Here is a 23,563-nt window from a genome sequence, read left to right as displayed (position 1 = left end):
AAATTCAGGACAAAATATACAGCATAACGGGAAAGTATCATGTGACTTAAGCAATAGATAGAATGCATGGCTGGGGATGACACCTCAGTCTTTCATCAGTACTGAAAATTAATGATGACTTACTGAAAACACTGCTCCAGAATGTTTCAATAGCTGTTTTGAACATTATTCTATAGTCCGTATCAAAAGCTGTTTGAAGTCCACAGAACATCACCAAGTCATTCGAAAGAACTGCTTCAAAACTTTCCAGTTGTGGTGTTGAAACATATTAAAACACATGAATGAACCAGGATCATGCTGTTTTTGAATTTCATATTTAAAGATTAGAGTCAGCGCAGGGTCTGTACGTGCACAAGTACGTATGTTGTTTGACTTGATATGGAGAGAGATGTTAGTCCTTGATAGGTCCTGGGTTCCACCATTGGCTGGGGAAGTAATCTGTAATGGTCCTGTTTGTGGAAAATCAAAGACTCTCGTGCTATGGACTACAAGGACAAGCACCGACCAGAAGGCACTCAGAGCCTAGACAGGACTTGCAGTGCATCCGGACAGTATTCACAGCCAGGCACCATTCCTAGAGGAACAGACCAAACTGCCCAAACACAGGTGCACCAAGTTTGTAGCATCATATTCAAGAAGACGTGAGGCTGTAATTGCTGCCAAAGGTGCATCAACAAAGTATTGAGCAAAGGGTGTAAAGACTTATGTACATGAGATTTCTTACTTTTTTAATTTTTAATAAATTTGCAAAAATTTCAAAAGAACTTTTTTCATGTTGTCATTATGGGGTGTTGTTAATAGAATTTTTGAGGGGAAAAAAAATTGTTTTTACTCCATTTTGGAATAAGGCTGTGACATAACAAAATGTGGCAACAGTGAAGCGCTGTGAATACTTTCCGGACGTCCTGTATCCATCCTTTGTCCATCTGACTTGCTTGGAGCAGTCAGATGTTGAGACAAATTCTGGCCTGAGTGTCTTCCACGTGATCTGGAAACCTCAGCTGCTTCTTTACATCTGCCTTCAGCTGCCGCTCACGAGTTGAGGCCGGCAGCCCAGCTGAGGCCTGAGGCGGAGGTGAGGTGATGCTTGCTCTGTCGGATTGCGGTGCATGTGGTGCCAGCACCAGGTCAAGCGGCCATCGATACCTCCCCTCTCCAGAGTCCTTCTGGCAGCAGCTCTGGATGTCCTCCACGGAACCTCCTGCCAGGCACAGTGGGCGAGCTGGGGGCCGGACTCAACCCCAGAATGCTGGTTCAACTGTCTTGGCAGGAAGTTACACACCAACTGGTTCGTCTGTAACCAAGTTTCTATTTTTAGCCTTGTTGTTGTTGTGTTGTGTATTTTCTGACGTGCACAGTTTTTAGTTCCAGTATTAAATCTGAGCTGGTTCCATATCATCAAACTTTGGTGTTAAGGTCATCTGGTAAAGTTCTGAACTGTTTTGGTCGACAACAGCTGGAAGAAACTTTTTATTTATGATGTTGAAGAGTGTTGGAGGGTCCGTCCACTCCTCTGCCTGTTGGTTTCTGGTCTTCATCACCTTTCAATAAAACTGTGTTCCTGAGATCTGCCTTCATGTCTGGTTGCTGAGAGACTTTGTGCACATTTTCTTCTGTCAGCTGTGATTGTGAGCCATTTAAATTTTGAACTGGGGGACGTCAAAATTTTAGAATTGTTCTTTTAATCTAACCTGGACTGAAGGTTTTCACTTAAAAATGTCTTTGATGCAGCTTTACTTTGACTCTTGACAATCTGATAACTGGTGACCTTTGGACCTTTGATAGTCAGAAGACGTGAAGCGAGTTTGTGACCTGAAGGTCGACTCCACTGATGTGCCTGATTCAACGTGTAAATCCATCCCATGGTGCACTGGGCCTGAAGCTTATGTAACTATGCTTCAGTCTGTCCCAATGTGTACTCAGCTCTACAAAAACAAACCACAGTCATGAGCCAATTGCAGCCTTACCTCTTTCACAGGCAGCCAATAGCATTCCCAGCCAGGAAACCCCCATCCACCGACCTGGAACATCATATCACACACAGATGTGGTCAGAAATATGTTAAAGCACAGAACGTAGATAATACAAATGTAAAGCATATGCTGACAGTTATTTACACACTTTGAATTTACAGCAATCATCACTTTTACAGCCATGTTTTCTTTACACAAGTCAGGGGATGAATCATGAACATTTCCAAGTTACTTGGCCTCATTTCCATCCGTCATTAAGAAACACAAATGTGCACCATAGTAAAGTATGAAGTTCTCAAAAACTGAATGAGCATGCAAGAAGGAAACTGGTGAGGAAAGCCACCAAGACACCCAGAACAACTCTGGAGGACGAGATACAGGCTTCTGCAGAGGTGACTGCAAGAAGTCTGGAAGAGAGAAGAAAATTTATACAATCCCCCAAAAGGTTCTGCAGATATGGAAAACAAATAAATGGTAAATGGACTGCATTTATATAGCACTTTTCCATCTGCATCAGACGCTCAAAGCGCTTTACAATAATGCCTCACATTCACCCTGATGCAAGGGTGCTGACATACAAGGTGTTCACCTACATACCGGGAGCATTAGGGGATTAAAGACCTTGACCAAGGGCCCTTAGTGATTTTGCAGTCAGGCTGGGATTTGAACCGAGGATCTTATGGTCTCAAGCCCAACGCTTAACCACTAGACATCACCTCCATTTATTTTATGTATATAGCACAAAATCACAATATACAGTAGTGTTCAGAATAATAGTAGTGCTATGTGACTAAAAAGATTAATCCAGGTTTTGAGTATATTTCTTATTATTACGTGGGATGGATCAGTTTGGATATGTGAAAATACTTGAAGAGGTCATGTTGCCTTATGCTGAAGAGGACATGCCCTTGAAATGGGTGTTTCAACAAGACAATGACCCCAAGCACACTAGTAAACCAGCAAAATCTTGGTTCCAAACCAACAAAATTAATGCCTCGCAGATGTGAAGAAATCATGAAAAACTGTGGTTATACAACTAAATACTAGTTTAGTGATTCACAGGATTGATAAAAAAGCAGTTTGAACATAAAAGTTTTGAGTTTGTAGCGTCAACAGCAGATGCTACTATTATTGTGAACACCCCCTTTTCTACTTTTTTTTTTTTTACTAATAGCCCAATTTCATAGCCTTAAGAGTGTGCATATCATGAATGCTTGGTCTTGTTGGATTTGTGAGAATCTACTGAATCTACTGGTACCTTGTTTCCCAGGTAACAATAAGAAATATACTCAAAACCTGGATTAATCTTTTTAGTCACATAGCACTACTATTATTCTGAACACTACTGTAAGTCACCCCAAGGTGCTTCACAAGGGTCGGGTCGAATCTTACCAACCCACAGAGGCAACAGCAGTAAGGAAGAAACGTCAAGTAGACCAGAGTCGTGGGGGTGACCCACTGCTGAGGCCAAACTAACAATAACAATCATCAAACATGCAGAACAAGAACAGAAAATCAAAAAGTCCTTCAGCAGTTGTCATCCAAAAATCTTCCTCAGACAAGTAGCACTGTCAGTCCTCAACCCCCCACGAACACCTGCAGAAGAACCTGTTAATGGCACCTCAGACACAGAAAGAGAGTCCAGCCCTTGAATGATGCAGTTTTTTCTAGACCACTGCTTGAAGAAAGAATCTTCTAAAAACTGGCTTCCAAACTGATTTTAAGACCATCTTCAACCTGAAAAGGTCCAACTAGTCCATCCTTAATATCAGCAGCACATACAAGTGGTTGTGTGTGTCCATCAGTGGTCCAGCCACAGCAATGGCGGCGCCAGGAAATTTTTGTTGGGGGAGCTGAGGGGGGGCTGGGGTAAAAGTTGGAGAGGCTCCACAAAATGTCTTTGAAATGAACAATATACGAGGTCTGTGATGAAAAAAGTGGTCCCTTTTATTTTTTTCAAAAAATAAATGGATTTGATTCATATGTTTTTACGTCAGACAAGCTTGAACCCTCGTGCGCATGCGTGAGTTTTTTCACGCGTGTCGGTGACGTCATTCGCCTGTGGGCAGGCCTTGAGTGAGGAGTGCTCCACCCTGCCATCGGAATCTCTTTGTCTGAATAGCCGCTGCGGACGGCGCGCGTTGCTTTATCAACATTTTTTCTGGACCTGTGAGGGATATCCGAGTGGACACTATTTGAGAAATTAAGCTGGTTTTCGGTGAAACGTTTAACGGCTGATGAGAGATTATGGGGTGTTTCTGTCGGTGTAAGGACTTCCCACAGAGCGGGATGTCGCGCAGCGCTTCCAGGCGCCGTCGTCGGCCTGTTTCGACCTGAAAACATCCTAATTTAAGGCTTAATTCACCCAGGATGTCGTAAGAGAACAGAGAAGATTCAGAAGAGGCCTGCATGAGGACTTTATGCGGACATTCCACTGTTTAAGGACATTTTTTAATGAAAGACGTGTGCGCAAATTCGCTGAGTTGTTTCCGTGACAACTCGGCAAATCTGTGTGCGCCGCGACAGGAAAAACACCTCCGTGTTGAAAACCATTTGTAAAATTCAGGCGGCTTTTGATGGCTTTCAACAAGTGAGTAACTGAGAAATTGTTTAACAGCTTGGGCATGTTCCAACTTGCCCGTTAAGGTTTCCAACAGAGGTTTTTCCTGTCGCGACCCTCCTCGGTCGGGTCCAGCCCGACATGCCACTCTGCCCGCACGTTCTTTCATTACAAAATGTCCGTAAACAATGGAATGTCCGAATAAACTCCTCATGCCGACTTCTTCTGAAAGTTCTCTGTTCTCTGACGACTTACTGGGTCAACAGAGCCTGAAATGTGGAAGTTTTCAACTTGAAACGGCGAGACGCTGCCGCCTCGAAGCGCAGATCGCCGTCAGGCGCCGTGGACCGTCCTTAAAGCGACACTACCAGACCAAAATCTCTCATCAGCCGTTAAAATTTTTACCGAAAACCAGCTGAATTTATCGAATGCTGTCCACTCAGTTGTGCCCTACAGTTTTGAAAAAATTTTGATCAAACAAAGCAACAGTCTCTGAGCCATTCCTAAACAATGAAAAAAACGACGAGAGGGTGGGCGACTCCTCACTCAAAGACTGCCCACAGGCGAATGACGTAACCGACAGGCGTGAAAAAACTCTCGCATGCCCACGAGGGTTCAAGCATGTCTGATGTAATCACACGTGATTCAAATCCATATGGTTTTTGAAAAAAATAATAAGGTCGGATACTTTTATCACAGACCTTGTATAGTACATTGCTTTATAAATACCAAGGTATATGTTTTAGTCACCCGTGCTCCTCTAAAATGTGGTATCAATGCACACACACATCACTTAGAATGATTGCAAGTTCAGTAAACTTGCACATATTTATACAAACTGAATTCACTGAAATGGTGCTCAAGACAATGCATGGAATCAACTTTACACAAATCATTTATATCAAAGATTTATTGCCAATTTAACACTGAGGTTTTGGCCGAACAAATGATATACAGCTTCTGTATATTCTGTGTTAATGCGCAGCCGTGGCCGATGTGCTTGATGAATTCCTGCACAAAAAGTAGTTCCCAGATAATTGTGAGATATTCCTGTGAGATAATAAGTACATCTCATCTAAATCAATTCTAAAATTTACCAGTAATAAAATTATAACGATAAGTGAAGTTTGAAGAGTGGCTGTAATAAATATTTAGGAAACCTAAATTTTTGGAGTATGGAGTTAAATTTGTCTCATTAATACTTGCAAATGCACAGAGAGTGATTTACAAATATCCTTTGATTTGTTCATGTGCTTTGTGATCCACAAACACAAATTTCTGATTTGTAACGTGTGTGGGTTTTTATAAATAAATGTTTATTTGCAAAACTGAAAAATCTGTTTGTGAAGCGTGATTCAGCATTCAGCAGAACACACACATTCATCACTTTGCTCAGTTATGCAATATTGAGACATTCTCAGCGCAAAACTGCAGTTGAGATCCACAAATATCAGTCACTATTCACATTATTGGCAGAATTATTGGGGGGGGGGCTTGGGGGAGCTTAAGCCCCCCTAAGCCCCCCCACTGAGCCACGGGTCTGTCCATCTGTCTTAAGATATTTCTTCAGCCAGTCTTGATGTTTCAGTTTGTGCGTCTTGTTCACTGCTGGCTGTGTTTCAGTCTTCCTGACCTCGGCAGTGTCTCTCTTTGGACTTATGGACTCTCCAGATGGGCTGCAGTTCTAGAACATGGTGCCACTGGTGGATGACTGCTACCTGGTCATGTCAAGTTTAATTCATTCAGATCTTTAGCAGTTTGTGTCATTTCTTCTCTACACATTTCTTGCAATGCTGTTGAGTACTTGCAGTTCATCATCTATTTCCTGAGTGTTTCGTCCCCCGAAAGGCGTTTTACTGTTTTATTTTATTTTTGTTTAGTTTTCAGTGTCTGTTAAAACCTTTTTTGTGCATGTTTTGAGTCCCTCAAATACTGTACATTATCACCTGAGGATGCTTAAACCCAGCATGTCCATTATGTGCTGGGGTGTTTGGCTGGCTTGGTTTTTGTTTTCTGTTTCTCCCACCAGGTGGTATGCATTCAGGACTGAGTGGCTGAGCATTAGGACCTCACCCTGAACACCTGAGGCTTGTTTTCACGTGCAGGTCATCAGGACTCACAGCTGTGGTGTATCTGTCTTGATCAGAGATTGCTGCACTTAAACCTTGAATGCACAGTGTGTAATTGCCAGAGACTGGACCTTGTGAGATCGATGTCAGGAGAACAATCTCACCATCACGGACGCAGAGACCGCTCCAGGTTTGACTCCACAGTCTGTGAAGGAGGATTGGGTGAGGTCTCATGCTCTTCAGCACACTTCCTGAGGTCATTTGGTTTTGGTGACTTTTATGAAGTAATGACAGTGGATTTGGTGTCCCTCACACCTTGTGTTAGTGAACTGTCACGTTATGCTAACTGTCTAATCAGCTTCTGCTGCAGTGGAGACTTGAACTGAGTTGTTCCGTGCCTGCAGGGTCAGAAGCTGATGTATATTTAAGCCGGGAAGTGTTTGCTGATTGGGTGCACCTTTTGAGTTGTGTCTCGCTGGGTGGAGAGTGTTGGACTCGCCTCATATTTTCTTGCTTCACAGACTCGGTTTGTCGCGGCCACCTGGGGGGTGTCGGCGGGGTCCGTGGGTCCGAACTGCTGTGGTTCCGGACCGTTTGTGCTGCTGAGAGCGCGCCGTGTTTTTAGTTGCTTATCACTTCACTCACTTTCATTAAAATGTGTTGTCCTTTGAACCGTGCTCTGCTTATTTTATGCTGGGTCGGTGCTCCGACCGCGTCCGACACATAATGTCCAAATCTCCAAACCTTTTTAGGTTTTATTTTTTTTCTCTTTAATTAAATGAGCAAATTAATTATGGGGAAAAAACACTTCATTGTCTGTGTGTTTTATACACGGTGATTGTGGTTCTGTTACGTCACACTCTGCGGATTACTTAAGTAAACAAGATTACAGCCAAATGTGTTTTGCGCGCAAAGAATTTGTTGCGCAAACTGCCGATTACGCGCGTTGTAGCAGATGAGAAATTCTTGTCGTTTTTGGATCTTAAGTGATTCCAGAATGCTTGTTTTTCACAGAGGAGACAAAAAAGAGCCGAGTGGAGACCGTGCGCGTGTGTTTTAAACTGTTGACAAAAACGGCATCAGAGTGAGCGCTCTGAGCAATACACCATCTGATCGGCTCCTGCTCACACCGGCTCCGGTAAGTGAAATACTTTCGAACCCTGAACCCACCGGGACTCTTTTAACAACATGACAGTGAGTTTTGTGCCTTAGAGTTCTGGTCTGGACACCCAGCTGCTGCTGTCACTCACAATCTCAAATGGAAATATCTCCCCCCCCCATATCTGTTAACATGCAGATTACAGTTCCAGTGATGCTCAAAACTTTGTGAACTCTTGAGCAATTGCAGGCTGTTTTATATTAAAATTTCTGCAATCCCAAATCAAAGTTGGGATGATATATAAAAAGATTATTGTGACTTCTGTTTCACTGCAGCAACATAGTTCATGTTTTGAAATTAATTTAATTTCTTAATTTACATCCATTCCTGCATTTAAGGCCTGAAACATTCCAACTATCATGATTAAATTGCCACTTTTCTGAAGACAATTGAAGGGATGAACACATGAACGGTTCTAAGTTGCTGTATATGTTCAATAACACATTGTGCAAAATATCAGACAGTCTTGTCATTTCACAGTTCATACGTTGTTCTTCTAAAGCCCAAGTCTGCATTCAAGGCACAGAATCTCTTTTTCAGACGTGATTGGGCCACTAACCTACTGATCAGTGCAGCGTTCAAGTGTTCCATTCACTGCCACTCATTTTTTGCAAATGAAGCAATTGTCAAAAGTAATCAGAGCGCTCAGACGCGTTCCAGGGTTTCACCCCAGATCACTGGTGTTTGGATCGTGTGGTGGTGGCCCAGCGGCAGGCGTGTGGATGGAGCCTGGATGATGGTCGCAGGTTGACTGTGCCGCTGGTCAATGTCTCTGGAGAGCTGCTCCACAGCAGCTGTGAACAGTATGAGGTGGACTGGAACACCACCGGACTCACCTGTGACGCTCAGGAACTGGACCTCAGTGCCGTGCCGCTCATCCAGTGCAAGGTGAGATCTCAGAGTGAAGATGTGTGGAGTCCGTTCCATTGGAAAAACAAATCACTAGAACTTGTAGAAAAACTAAGTCATAGTAATATAATAATCGATAATGAAAATTATTTGAATCCATTGTTCCAAAAAAGATTTTTGCACCGGAGGGCAACAACCGTTCTGTGTTCAGGGTTGGATTTGTTTCCCATCTACACACCTGTTTTGGAGCACTGTACTTGTTGCCATGGCTAAACAAAAGCTGATAGGTCCATAGACTTTAAAATTTAAAGCCCTGCCAGAAGGGAATTATGGGAGCTTTATTTTAGTTATACGCAACTATATTGGGATATTTCCAGAGAAAAACAAAAAACTTGTGTAATAAAACTACACAACACCAAGGCACAAGTCCCAAATTAAAAAAAAAAATATCCAGACTGACTTTTTCTGAAGTGTTTCCAACATTGTGGATCAGCAATTCATGTTCATCTGAGTGGATGAGTCAAATAACATCCATTATTATGACTGCGACACTACGGGCGCTCTGATTGGCTGATTACTAGTGGAGAAAAACACACAGATCAAAAGCTTACCAGCTACCATTAGGCCCATCTGTTAGGAGTCTGGTTATATATTAGATTTATTGAGGAATAACACAACAAACCAAGCTGATCCCCGCGCAGCAAAACCAAAACACTTTTGTGAGAAACCTTCTTTTACAGAGTTTATTTTCAAAGGTCTTATGTTCGTCAGCTAAAATATTCTGTGCTTCAGTGGTGATGTTTGTGACATTTTTTAATATGGGTGATTATAGATTAAACCCAGACCAATATATTGGTTAACTAATAATATCGACTGATATGAGCCTTTCACAAACATATCAGTATTGGCATTATTGTTGCAAATATATAATAATTTGTCTGGTTATCTGTAATAAACAAACATTGACTGTTGCAAATGGTGTCATTGGATAGTTTGTACAGTAGAAGGCACTGTTTACAATGCTGTCAACCATTGCTGGGACCCTGTCACCCCTTGGTCACATTGGCTACAAGAGCAGCTGTCAATTATTTTTCAATTAGAGTGGGTATTTTGCAGCAACAAGAGACAAGTGGTGACTATGCCGCCACCTAGGCGCGGCCAAAATAGATAAGTCTATTTTGTGCACATGCTGAGTGATGCAACACGCTGCAGGCCAATCTGAGGGTAGGCATTATGCTGTATGTTGGTTGGGTGCTTGAGCAAAACTGTCCAAGATGACGGAACACACTCCCAGACAACTGCATTTCTGTATATATGTTTGTCACATTTCCTCTTATACGAGGGCTGTCAATAAAGTAACGGTCCTTTTTATTTTTTTCAAAAACTATATGGATTTCATTCATATGTTTTTACGTCAGACATGCTTGAACCCTCGTGCGCATGCGTGAGTTTTTCCATGCCTGTCGGTGACGTCATTCGCCTGTGAGCACTCCTTGTGGGAGGAGTCGTCCAGCCCCTCGTCGGAATTCCTTTGTCTGAGAAGTTGCTGAGAGACTGGCGCGTTGTTTGATCAAAATTTTTTCTAAACCTGTGAGACACATCGAAGTGGACACGGTTCGAAAAATTAAGCTGATTTTCAGTGAAAATTTTAACAGCTGATGAGAGATTTTGAGGTGATTCTGTCGCTTTAAGGACTTTTCACAGTGCGAGACGTCGCGCAGCGCTCTCAGGCGCCGTCGTCAGCCTGTTCAAGCTGAAAACCTCCACATTTCAGGCTCTATTGATCCAGGACGTCGTGAGAGAACAGAGAAGTTTCAGAAGAAGTCGGTTTCAGCATTTTATCCGGATATTCCACTGTTAAAGGAGATTTTTTTAATGAAAGACGTGTGGACGGATCTGCGCGTCGGGACGCAGCCGACGCGGTGCGGCGGCACAGGAAAAACACCTCCGTGTTGATAACCATTTGTAAAATCCAGGCGGCTTTTGATGGCTTTCAGTGGAGTGAGTATATGAGAAATTGTTTAACAGGCAGGACATGTTCCAACTTGTCCTTAAGGCTTTCAACAGAGGTGTTTTTCCTGTGGCGGAGCGTCGCGGCGGCTGCGTCCCGACGCGCGGACCCGTCCGCACGTCTTTCATTAAAAAAATCTCCTTTAACAGTGGAATATCCGGATAAAATGCTGAAACCGACTTCTTCTGAAACTTCTCTGTTCTCTCACGACGTCCTGGATCAATAGAGCCTGAAATGTGGAGGTTTTCAGCTTGAACAGGCTGATGACGCCGCCTGAGAGCGCAGCGCGACGTCTCGCACCGTGAAAAGTCCTTAAAGCGACAGAATCACCTCAAAATCTCTCATCAGCCGTTAAAATTTTCACTGAAAACCAGCTTAATTTTTCGAACCGTGTCCACTTCGATGTGTCTCACAGGTTTAGAAAAAATTTTGATCAAACAACGCGCCAGTCTCTCAGCAACTTCTCAGACAAAGGAATTCCGACGAGGGGCTGGACGACTCCTCCCACAAGGAGTGCTCACAGGCGAATGACGTCACCGACAGGCGTGGAAAAACTCACGCATGCGCACGAGGGTTCAAGCATGTCTGACGTAAAAACATATGAATGAAATCCATATAGTTTTTGAAAAAAATAAAAAGGACCGTAACTTTATTGACAGCCCTCGTATGCTGTAAAAGTTACCGAGAAATCAACACTTTATATTTCAGCAGATATATGTTAAAAAAATAAAATAAAAAATATTATTTGCTCCCTAATATGAGGATCTAACTCCCCCCCACCACCTCTTAAGAAAATCCATCAGTCAGGCTGTATAATAGATATTTTATCACACAATGTTTGATATATAATATAGCGGTTAATTTTCCTCCACACAGATTTGGAGGAAAATGTTTGGTTTTTAATTCATGGACCAAATAACTGGTGTGGCGCAAAAGAATCTCCTCTGTATAGCTAATGATTGTTTTTGCATCTTTGCAGAATTTTTTGTTTTTGTTCAGGATGGTTGGGAATATCTTTATGAAAGCAGAAAGTCTTTTGTCACAGAGGTGAGAAAACAGACACTTTTCTTCTTTTATGCTTCCATGGCTATAAAATATAACATTACCTCTGAACATATTCAGTTATCCGTCAGTGAATCTATTAAACATTCCTGCACATTGTTTTGTCATTTCTGTGGGAGTTCTTGTAACAGGAAGTCACTCTGAGTTGTCCCGTGTAGGCTCACAGTAACGATGTTGAAAGCTGACGCTGTGCGTTCTTCCTCTGGTCATAGTTTGACCTGGTGTGCTCAGACGGCTGGTTAGTGGACATGTTTCAGTCCACTATCAATTTGGGCTTCCTGTTTGGCAGCTTTGTTTTCGGATACCTGGCGAACAGGTGAGTGCTTCTTCACACCACAGTTGCACATTTATTAGCTGTTGCTGTGACTGTGTAGACGAGTCCCACCCTATGTGTCGGGACCCTGCGATGTGATTTGTGGGGCCCCAGAATCAGAGTACAGACAGTATATTATAGATCGTATCATTCACTAGCGTTCCTGTTTCGTCAGGCTGTATTACCACATGTGACCAGTGGAGGCCCTCACTGACTCTGTATACTACACTGGCGTCCCAGGCTCTGGGGTGCCCGACAACAGCTCTGAATTGGGCCAGATACTGGCGTTTCTCTCCTAGCCTGTGATTGGTTGATGGCCAAGACGCTGACGTCAGCGTTGATGAGCCTCACTTTGGTTAAGTTTGGGGGTGTGGCGTGAGCACTGCTCTGCTATTGGTCATTTGGGATAAGGAAATCTCACTCCAAAATTCAGGCCAGTATCCGGCCCAACTCATAGCCGGGCCGGGTGTCGGGCTCGCTCTGGGGTGACAGGCGCCATATTGTTTTCACGAAACCTCCTCTTTAACCAACTCATGGACATTTAAATGTCTGGCTGCGTTCCATGTTGTCAAACCAGCGTCCAGCACACCAAAGGACCGTTTATGAAGGCAAAAACACAACAAATTTTAGTGTTTGCTTTTATAGGCCCCTGATACCCCACATACCCAAATGATCACTCCTAATCGTGTCCAACTGAGTCATTGCTCAAAACATGTCACACCTCTATAATTCTGTCCAGGTGCTCGCCAGCGTATGTGCTCATGTTTGTGTGCAAACACATGTCCTGTGATTTAAAACTCACTCTTATAATCTGCATCACTGTGGTAGACTCACAATGACAATTTCTCTCCTCCCTTCTGTTTGTAGAAAAACTTATGTTTCTTGTGTGTATGAGATGTCATGTCTCATGGATGGTGTCTTCAGCAGGCTTGCTTTACCTGTAGTTCATGTCAAAGGTCATTGTAAGGGAAATATTCAGTGGGACCCCATGTCTTGGGAAATATCCTTTTTATCTTGGATGACTGCTTAATTGGTGTCAAAGGCCAAAGTTTATTTTCTGATGTGGTCGTATGATTCCATACGTTCATGTCCATGGATGTCATGGTAATATTTTGTGCTTTTAATGATGTGTTTGAACTGTTTGTACAGCAAACATCATTAATGACATCATAAGAATTGGGTGCACAAGTTTGAATGTGTTTAGAATCTTGAATCCACACATGACCACAATTATACATACACACCACTCATATTTGGTTCGATGCCCCTTAGCAAGCTGCACCTCAACCAGATGTTTTTGGTTGCGGCCAACAAGCTTTTGGCATAATTCTGGCTGATATTTGGCTGCAGAATTGGTAGAGTTTATTTAAATTTCCTGGCATGGACTCGGCTTTTAAGCGTAATCCACAAATTTTCCATAGAGCTTTGGGAAGGCCACTCCAGAAGTTTAATGTTAGTCTCTTTTATCAAAACCACGACCAGTTTTGATGTGTGTTTGGATCATTGTCCATTTGGACCACCCAACTCTGGCCAAGTTTTAACTGTCTAGCTCAGGGGTGGCTAAGTTCGGTCCTCGAGAGCCACCTTCCTGACACTCTTGGTTGTCTCCCTGCTCCAACACACCTGAATCCAATGAAAGACTCATTAGCTGACTTTTAATGAGTCTTTCATTGGATTCAGGTGTGTTGGAGCAGGGAGACAACCAAGAGTGTCAGGAAGGTGGCTCTCGAGGACCGAACTTGGCCACCCCTGGTCTAGCTGTTGATTTGAGGTGAAGTTGAAGTATTTGGAGGTAGTCCTTCTCCATTATTCCAACAGCCCCAGAACATGATGCTTCTGTGACAGAGGCCAGAATGAGTAGTCAGTAAACCTCACCCCCCAACTGCTAAGGGGACTCTCTGGCCACAGGGCCAGATCCCAGGTTTTTAGCCTTCTGGTTAGAGGATCCGCCTCCCATGCTAGAGATTGTGAGTTCGCATCCCAAAGCAAGCGAGTGGGAGGAGTCAACGTGAAGCAGTGAGTATAAGCCGCTACACTACCAACACCATGCTTGATAGTCGTATCAAGCATGGTGTTGGTAGCGTGCTTAGGTTTGAAAGCCTCACCTTTACTCCCAAACATACCTCTTGTGATTGGGGCCAAATAACTGTCTTTGTTCTCCACAAGACATCTGGCTTGTCCATGTGAGCAGCTGCAAATTTCAGTCTACCTTGAAGGTGTCAATTTTGGAGTTGGGACCGTTTTCTTGGTCGGCACCCTCTCAGTCCACGGTGATGTAAATCTCATTTCACTGTGGACAGTGATGCTGGTTTTCCAGTTCATGGGAGGCCTGAGCCTTGGTGGTTCCTGGGTTGTTTCTGAACCAATTTCCTTTCATTTGAAGGTGACACTTTGGATCTTCTTCCAGACACCACCACAGAGTGGTGACACATCTGACTAACTTGTCCTTGTGTGTAGTTGTTTGAAATGATGATTTGGGATCTGCAGTTATTTTGAAATGGTTCAGGGAGACCTTCACAACTTGTGTAAAGTTACAGTTCTCCTCCATAGATCTTCACTGAGTTCCTTGAACTGTCCCATAGTTCTGAGTATTGGTCAGTCCAGTGAGTGCTGGCAAACATCCTTTTTTTTTTTTTTTATGCTGCACAGAGAAACTACCAGTTTCAGTCAATCATGATCACAAATGAGGAGTTAATAGGCCTTGACCTCATCACGTTGAAAGACACTGTAGAACCTTCAGCTCCACTTATTAAAAGATTGACGTGAATATTTGTATATATTTGAGCTTGTATGTATAATTCTGACCCTGTGCACCCAGCGCTTGTTTTTTTTAAGTCATTCATTATGTTTGCTGTTCATTCCACTCTGACAAAAGAACAGTTCAAAGACATCAATAAAAGCCCAAAATTATCATGATATTCACACCCATGAGTGTATGTAAACGTGTATGGGACTTTCTGTGACTTGTGTGTGGTGTTTTGTTTGTTTTTTTGCTGCAGTTGAGAGCAGTCATTGATCAGTGGTCAAGCATTAGCCAGGGTCAAAGGTCAGATTGGTTTTCTGGAATTTGGATTATGTATGGATGTAACTTTATTCTAATAATAATACATTGCCCTTTATTCTAATTTCAATATATCATATTCTAATCGACTGAAATTTCCACTGACCTTTGGACAGGCAGTTGCCATGATCCTGTCTAGACTTTTTTTTTTATTGCATTTTGGGGTTTGACTGGTTTCTATTTACACTCTGGCACTGAGTAATGTGTCCGTTCAGGTGCACAAACAGTATTTTATATTGTCAATAAGTTGTAGTCATTGTGGAAACGTCGACTTTGCCTGGTAACTGGTTGACTGCTGTTACCTGAGGTGACGCATGTTTTCACTACACTACGGATGTAACTCAACAATTGATCTCTTCTATGCTAATGTCAAAGTTTCTCGTCTGACGACGACAGTGGTGTTACTGATTGAGTGTATTAATTTCTGTTGTGGTGATCCTGTGTGAAAACCATCAAAATGTTCCCATGCGTTGGGTAACGAGAGCAATTAAAGCAGCTCAAGGAAACGTCTGACAGATTTGATCAAATCAGCACATACTGAGTTAAGACGAAGACAGACGAAGATAAAGCTGAGGGCGATAAGGCAAAAATCAAATCATGACTGAATACAAGTGTGAAACAAGAACAGGGAAGACTGTCAAAGTAAAACAGGAAGCGGCGCCAAACAGGCACATTTTTAGAATAAAATCAAATGTCAGTCAAAGTTGGGCTGAAATCACACATTTAAAGAAACCAGAATTAAAAACAGTAAATGGTCATAAGAACCCAGAACAGAGAACACAGACTTAACCAAAACTGGAATTATTTTAAAATAAAGGCAAAACTGAGAACATACCACTGAATACAAAAAAGACACGAACAAACAGCAGGGGACCACAACAGCTGTGTCATGCAGCGTTTTGTCTGTGGGTTTCCCCCCCCCACCGGCAGAAAAGCAGGGCGAGCGCATCAGGAAATGTTTAATCCCAGCGCCTCATCTCAGAACTTTTTTTAATGAAGAGCTGTCTGCGTTTGTCCAGCAGAACACCCTTTATTTTCTTTAAACGATGCTTTGAAGCAAGCTGTGACCACCCCTGCCCCCATCACCCCTTGGTCACATTAGCTGCACGGCACAGATATGAAGGGTCACCTGCCATTCATTTTCAATCAGAGTGGGAGTTTTACAGCACAGACAGGTAGACCCTGTACCACCAGGTGGGTGGAGCCAAAATAGACATGAAATCTGTTTTATGCAAATGCTGAGCAATCCAACACACTGACGGCCAATTCAAGTGAATGCAGCATGACAGTATTAGTGAGCTGTTGGTTATATTTATAGTTATTTATTTAATGAAGTTCCTGTTTAAACTGTAAGAGGCCTCATTTACAGTATGTTTGTCATAAGGTGTTTTCCTAAGGTGTGTATGTATGTGTATATCTGCAGATATGTCAATATCGTAAATACATTTTTTGTTGCACTCAAATATCTGTATCTGCCCGCTCCCCCAAAGAAAAATCCATATCTGTTAGGTTCTAGACTGCAGTGGAACAATATTTAGGTTTTGGACAAATGCACTGCATCTTCAGTTCCTCTATAAGCAGGATGAGGGTCACTAGACCACAGCTGGCGAATCAACTGTTCAGATTTCTCTAACAAATGCTTCTAGCCTCAGTGCCATCACAGCTTACTGTCTCAGCTCCCTACAACAAACAAGAGAAAACCTATATGGTTAGCAAGTAATGACATAGTCAGGATAGATGCTGCTCTCCTTTGTGTGGTGCTATTTTTCCCTTAACGCTGTTTTGTTTTGAATAATCTGATTGTGTCATCATCCAGTTTGTGATCCTCAACAAGTTCTGATTCCTGCACAGAGTTGTTGCACAAAGAATTTTAATTTATATAGCGCCAAATCACAACAGTCGCCCCAAGGCGCTTTATATTGTAAGGCAAAAGCCATACAATAATTACAGAAAAACCCCAATGGTCAAAACGACCCCCTGAGAGCAAGCACTTGGCGACAGTAGGAAGGAAAAACTCCCTTTTAACAGGAAGAAATCTCCAGCAGAACCAAGCTCAGGGAGGGGCAGTCTTCTGCTGGGACTGGTTGGGGCTGAGGGAGAGAACCAGGAAAAAGACATGCTGTGGAGGGGAGCAGAGATCAATCACTAATGATTAAATGCAGAGTGGTGCATACAGAGCAAAAAGAGAAAGAAACACTCAGTGCATCATGGGAACCCCCCAGCAGTCTACGTCTATAGCAGCATAACTAAGGGATGGTTCAGGGTCACCTGATCCAGCCCTAACTATAAGCTTTAGCAAAAAGGAAAGTTTTAAGCCTAATCTTAAAAGTAGAGAGGGTGTGTGTCTCCCTGATCTGAATTGGGAGCTGGTTCCACAGGAGAGGAGCCTGAAAGCTGAAGGCTCTGCCTCCCATTCTACTCTTACAAACCCTAGGAACTACAAGTAAGCCTGCAGTCTGAGAGCGAAGCGCTCTATTGGGGTGATATGGTACTATTATGCTTCACACAAGTAAGGTCTAACCTTACTAACCCCCACAGCAAGAACACAGGTGACAGTGATAAAGAAAAACTCCCTCTGAGGAAGAAACCTCAAGCAGACCAAACTCAAAGGGGCGACTATCTGCTTGGGCCATGATAGACACAAATTACAAAAATACAGGAAATGTTGCCGGTGCACAGGACAGGAGGGTTACAGAAACAGACACCTCACCCATCTCTGGATGGAGCTGCACCTTAAACAGAGAGAAAAAACAGAATCAGGCATCAGAAAGACAAGAAATACAGTATAATTTGTCAGCATTAAACAAGAAAAACAGAAGAAATACTAAGGTGATCACCGGCCACTAGCCCTAAGCTTCAATAAAAGATCCCAAATTTAGATAAAGTTGAGGCCGCGGCCCGTTTACTAATAAAAAGCATAGTAACATACTGTACCAGTATGCTAGTCATATGAAAGGGAAAATAAGTGCGTCTTAAGTCTGGACTTGAAAGTCTCTACAGAATCTGTTTATTGATGCAGGGAGATCATTCCACAGAACAGGGGCATAAGAGAAAGCTCTGTGACCCGCAGACTTCTTATTCACCCTAGGGACACAAAGTAGTCCTGCACCCTGAGAACAGAGCTCAGGCCGGTACATAAGGTTTAATTAGGTCAGCTAGGTAAGGAGGTGCCAGTCCATGAACAACTTTATAGACTAGTAGCAGAACCTTAAAATCTGATCTTACTGGGACAGGAAGCCAGTGAAGACACCAAAATGGGTGTAATGTGGTCAAACTTTGTTTCATGTCAAAAGTCTGGCTGCAGCATTTTGAACCAATTGGAGAGCCCTAATGCTGGACTGCAGTAAATCAGAAAATGGAACATTGCAGTAGTCCAATCTAGAAGAGACAAACGCATGACTCAAGGTCTCAGCATCAGCCATAGACAGGATGGGATGAATCTTCACTATTTCGCAGGTGGAAGAAAGCAGTCCTCATATCTCTAATGTGGAGGTCAAAGGACAACGAAGGATCCAAGGTTCATCACTTTGTCAGTGTGATGTATGACACACGGGCCTAGGATAAGAAAAGATCCATTGCTAATCATGCTAGCATATCAATACAAATGGAACACACAAAACAACAAAAAAGCCATATTGTTATGAGAGGGGCTTGAACTCATTTGGTCCCCATGTGGTGCACAAACACTATCAGAGGTGGGACGAAGTCACCAGCAAATTACTCAAGTCATAATGACCACCAAATGTTTGCAAGCTGACTTGAGACTTGACTTGGGACTTGCAGATTGATGTGGTTGTAACCCACCGGTGATGAAATTATTGAGGAACGGACAACTTACCCATCAAGGTGCCCCAAGAGCCGCCTGCGCCCCCGTGGTGCAATCACTGTATTACTAATAAAAATACGTAGAGGGACCATCGATGTGTTGGGGATTTTCTAGATCCAACATGACTGACTCCCACAGAGCTACAAAATGATCTCCCCAGCTTGAATAAATTAGCTCTATCATTTGATTCACTTGGACCATTTAGTCACATTCAAGAATGTTCACAAGGTATTTTGGCTCCACAAAGGAAGTGGCCCGACAACTGTTATGTCCATAATCCTTACAACTTCCTGCCACGCCCCCAACTCATTAGCATCGTTGGCATTGCTGTAACGTCACGTCTATTTTGAAATCTGCTTTGTGTTTTGCAGGTATGGCAGGAAGCTGAGTTTCCTCTTAGCCAACATCGTGAACGCGATCTCTGGGATCCTGATGGCCGTGGCTCCAAACTACATTTCCCTCCTGGTTTTCAGGACCGTCTTTGGCTTTGGAGTCAAAGGCGGCTGGATGATCGGCTACGTGCTGCGTAATGGAAACTGCTCATGACGTCTGTTTGTGGAACAATCAGAATAATGCAGATTACATCCAAAATATTAAAGAACAAGTTTAACTTTTTACCACCCATGTCATTTTAAAGTTGAACAGGACAAACATTCCAGGAGAGAGAAATCCCGTTTACACTCAAATTAGCAATAATGCTAACAACCTACTTTTAAAGTTGTTGCATCAGTCAGACGATAATTTACAGAGGGTGTAGCTCACAGTTCCTGCATTAACACAAAGACATCACCAGTAATATAGGATGTAAGTGACCATAAAATACAAAACACAAAAGCACTCATAACTACACCATTTAATGTCATTGTCTGGAAAAAACATTTGGAGTTAACAAGATCTCCACTGCAGGTCCTTATTGAGATTCATGTATTTCCTTTTCAGTAACTGTAGGGGAAAAAGTACTACAAACAATTAAGCAAACACAAGTTCCAAAACCTGCAATTCCTTTAACAGCCACTTGAGGCTGGCTCCAAAAAGGAGTCAATCTCCATAGAATCCCATGTTAAAACCTACAATAAACCTGTTTACATCCTGGTACAAAAAATGGATTTGTTCTCTGTAGCAAGTTTCCCCGTTAATGACAACTGTACGGAAGGTGAATATTTATATAACTCATCTCTTAAAGTGGTTTTAAGCCATAAAGTTATGAATAATTAGCAGTGTGACCACTTAGAGTGACAGCCCGTGTGTCGGTAGTCGCTAGCTGCTGTGGACTTGACTGTTTTGTCCTTTCTGAGCATTTTATTGCAAATTCCTGACATAATCTGGCTTGCTGGGTGGTTAATTGTACAAACAGAAAATGTAAGAAGGCTGTGCTCCAACAGTTCCACTGAGTCAACTTTTAGTATTTAATTTGTATTATAGTACTGATAACACTGATTAGCAATTATCTGTAACTTGGTGGCGTTACTTAAATCGATAGTACTTCAGTTATAGAGGTAATCGGCAATCTAATTTTAAATACCCCAAAGAAAGTTATAAGACCCAATGCCTTGTCCACAAAAATATGAATTAATCAGTCAGCAGAATTCAGGTGATTTAGGCTGTTAGCCTTCGCTAGCTTGAGAACTTTGTGATAGCGGTGGGGGGGGAGATCAGTTCTTAGATGCATCGCAATGTGGACATTAAACTCTTCTGAATCATTCACACATGTCAAAAATTGATTTTTTTTATAAATATCAAGTGAGGGGTTGCAACCCGGCGGCTTTCAATGCTCCTTACGGAAACCTGCAATTCTATTTTTATTGGAGTCATTTTTCATTCAGATATGTTTTTATTTCAATACATCTACTGTATGGCTGCCTGTCTTGGGGACACAGCGTGCCCTCTGCATGGGGGACATAGTACGCCGCCTGTCTGTGGGATGCAGCACACTGTCTGCCTGGGGGACGCGGCGCGCCGTCTGCCTGGGGGACGCGGCGCGCCGTCTGCCTGGGGGACGCGGCGCGCCGTCTGCCTGGGGGACGCGGCGCGCCGTCTGCCTGGGGGACGCGGCGCGCCGTCTGCCTGGGGGACGCGGCGCGCCGTCTGCCTGGGGGACGCGGCGCGCCGTCTGCCTGGGGGACGCGGCGCGCCGCCTGCCTGGGGGACGCGGCGCGCCGTCTGCCTGGGGGACGCGGCGCGCCGTCTGCCTGGGGGACGCGGCGCGCCGTCTGCCTGGGGGACGCGGCGCGCCGTCTGCCTGGGGGACGCGGCGCAGCTGCAATATCTGCAGTCTGTAATGAAACAGAAAATCTACCTGTTTTGAATTATATGTGACACACCACAGGACAAAAGGCACCGAGTGACAAATTCTGGGTCCATCTGAACACAGTTTTGACTTTGAAGTCAAAAACAAGAACTAAACTGCCACTTGTTAGCGCCGCTAAAGAAAATCTCAGTGTTTGTCCTCACCCTCTAGCAGCACGTTAAAGGCTCAGCTGATGAAAGCAGACTGATAATTTGTTTCCTAAACAGTGAGAAACAATCTAGTTTTTGTGTGATCACCTAAAACCGTCTCCAAACTCTTCGCCGTGGAGCACTGTGTTGGAGCCCAGAACCCAAGGTGCCATTATTAAAAGGAAAATACACGTGCACAAGATGGAAACAGATGATGCGTGCCATGATTTCTGCAGTTTAAAGTATCAGCATTGCAGCAAAGTTTTGCTACTGTCACAATGTGCATTCTTGTTTTAATCATTCTGATACAAGAACAAAGTGTGTTGGTGCAGCACAGCCAGTGTGCACGCAGCTGTGCATCACGATGAGGTGTTTTACCTTTGTTGGAGTGGTAACAGTCCAAACATCGAGTCAGTCACGTCCGTGAGCCCACTTACAAAGGTGGTTTTAGCGGGGCGCTCGGGGTGATAGCCCCCCTGGGTTTTAGAGTCTGGGAATGCGAGCCACACTGGTGTAAATGTAGTTGAACTGTTAAAGTACCTGAAGTAAATTCATTATGGATGATTACAAATGCTTTTCAAAGTCTCAAGTAGCCAGACATTGTGGGCGGGGCAAACGCTGCATAGAAAACACGATGGATCAAAATGCACCGATTATTTTATAACTGAACAAGAGCACTGCGCTCATAGAGCGCAAACACTAGTTTCCAATTCCACAAATTTTGACCTTGGAAAACATTTTAAAGGTCAAAGTCCTGTTAGAAGTGTCTTTTCATAAGCTAAAATATAATACAAAATATAGATCAAAGGGGCTTTTCAATGTTAAAATCAAATATCTGCAATATGTATCGGATGTGGATCAAACTTTGTCAGGTGATAAAGGGTACCATCCTACATAACTCTCAAATATGAAAGAAATCTGATCTTTTTTTTTTGTCAGTTATGAAATTTTGAAAATTCATTCAATGTTAAAGGATAGGGAATTTTCCATTTTTCCTGGCTTTGACCTATGGTCCATTGTCTTGTAGGTCATGGACCATTGCATGTCCTCCTAAAGAGCCTGTTTAAATCTGCATTTCATTTTAGTGTATGTAAACTTGTGACCCACTGAAAATACAGCAGTGAATAACTGAAATGAATCAATCTTGTAACTATTTTCATATAACTTAATGTGTAAATGAAGTTGACATTCTAAGTGACATAACATCCAAATTGTTTGAAAGTTTTTAGCCAGCGTGTATGTAAACTTATATCCGTAGCCTGTCAGTCTCCCTTTACTCCTTCCTACTCGCCTTGTGTGATTGACACCAGTAATCGTCTTTTCTCTCTTTTGTGTCGCTCTAAGCATCTTTGTTCATGTGAGCCTAGAAGGCTTCCTTTTCACAACCAACCAGGGCAGCATAGACCACGAATAATGAGCTCATCAAAGCCCAACTTGACACTCATCACAACGTCCTCTACAGCCGGCTCTCTATTCCCTGAACTTATTCACCTACCGCCTGGTTTTCTCCACCACTTCATTAAATCTGCAGATTCTCTGCTTTTTCCATTCATTGGAACAACATTCAGAGTTCCTTCACTCACCTTCTCCTTCCTCTGGACTAACCTTCTGAGTCAACCCTGCACATTAAGTAGTCGCCCATCAAGCAAGACCCATGAACCTAAGAGGTTATACCAAAATTAAGTGGATCAAACTCAACATTTATGGTCTTTGGTAAAGATGACACATTCTGGTTACCTTTCAGGTACTAAACCTCTCTGTCTGTAAAGACTTGGGACCAGAACCAAGTTGGTGTAGTTGAAACTTCTCTCCTCTCTCAGTCACAGAAATGGTTGGAACAGAGTACAGACGAACCATGGGCATCTTGTACCAGATGTTCTTCTCTATTGGCATCCTCATCCTCCCACTGTTTGCTTACTTCCTCACTGACTGGCGCTGGCTGCAGCTGGTCATCGGTGCCCCCTACCCCCTGTTTATCATCCATTACTGGTGCGTAACTTTTCATGCGAGTTAATTACAATGACAAGTCATTAATTTGAGAGCAGGAGTTGGGTAACTTGTGTGGTAGAATGGCCAAAGCAGATGGTCATTCATCTGAATGTGGTCTGCTTGACATTTCTTCCTGTTAAAACAAATAAAAAAAAAATTGGCTAACATGGTTCCTTTCCACTGTCGCCAATGTGCTTGCTCATGGGCATTGCTAAGTTTCAACCTCATGCCCTTGGGGGCAACATATGTTATTTG

At 43.1% G+C, this 23,563-nt stretch overlaps 1 protein-coding gene across 1 annotated transcript; it reads left to right on the top strand.

The window, feature by feature from the left end:
• Positions 1-6,224: 6,224 nt before the first annotated feature.
• LOC117503542 (solute carrier family 22 member 1-like) lies at positions 6,225-23,333 on the top strand. Its single transcript, XM_034162802.1, has 7 exons — positions 6,225-6,259; positions 7,686-7,740; positions 8,422-8,649; positions 11,621-11,668; positions 11,896-11,999; positions 19,255-19,409; positions 23,140-23,333. The coding sequence occupies exons 1-7, from the start codon at positions 6,225-6,227 to the stop codon at positions 23,331-23,333; spliced, it is 819 nt and encodes a 272-aa protein (XP_034018693.1).
• The last annotated feature ends 230 nt before the right edge of the window (positions 23,334-23,563 follow it).

This window comes from Thalassophryne amazonica, chromosome 21 (genome assembly GCF_902500255.1).
Source record: "Thalassophryne amazonica chromosome 21, fThaAma1.1, whole genome shotgun sequence".
Lineage (NCBI taxonomy): Eukaryota > Metazoa > Chordata > Actinopteri > Batrachoidiformes > Batrachoididae > Thalassophryne > Thalassophryne amazonica.
This window is presented reverse-complemented; position numbering and strand designations above follow the sequence as displayed.

Excerpts from the sequence above, each read along its gene's own strand:
- LOC117503542 (XM_034162802.1), top strand. The coding sequence starts at position 6,225 with ATGGTGCCACTGGTGGATGACTGCTACCTGGTCAT. Across the intron at positions 7,741-8,421 it reads TCCTGCTCACACCGGCTCCG|GGTTTCACCCCAGATCACTG; the intron begins GTAAGTGAAATA and ends GACGCGTTCCAG. Across the intron at positions 8,650-11,620 it reads TGCCGCTCATCCAGTGCAAG|GATGGTTGGGAATATCTTTA; the intron begins GTGAGATCTCAG and ends GTTTTTGTTCAG.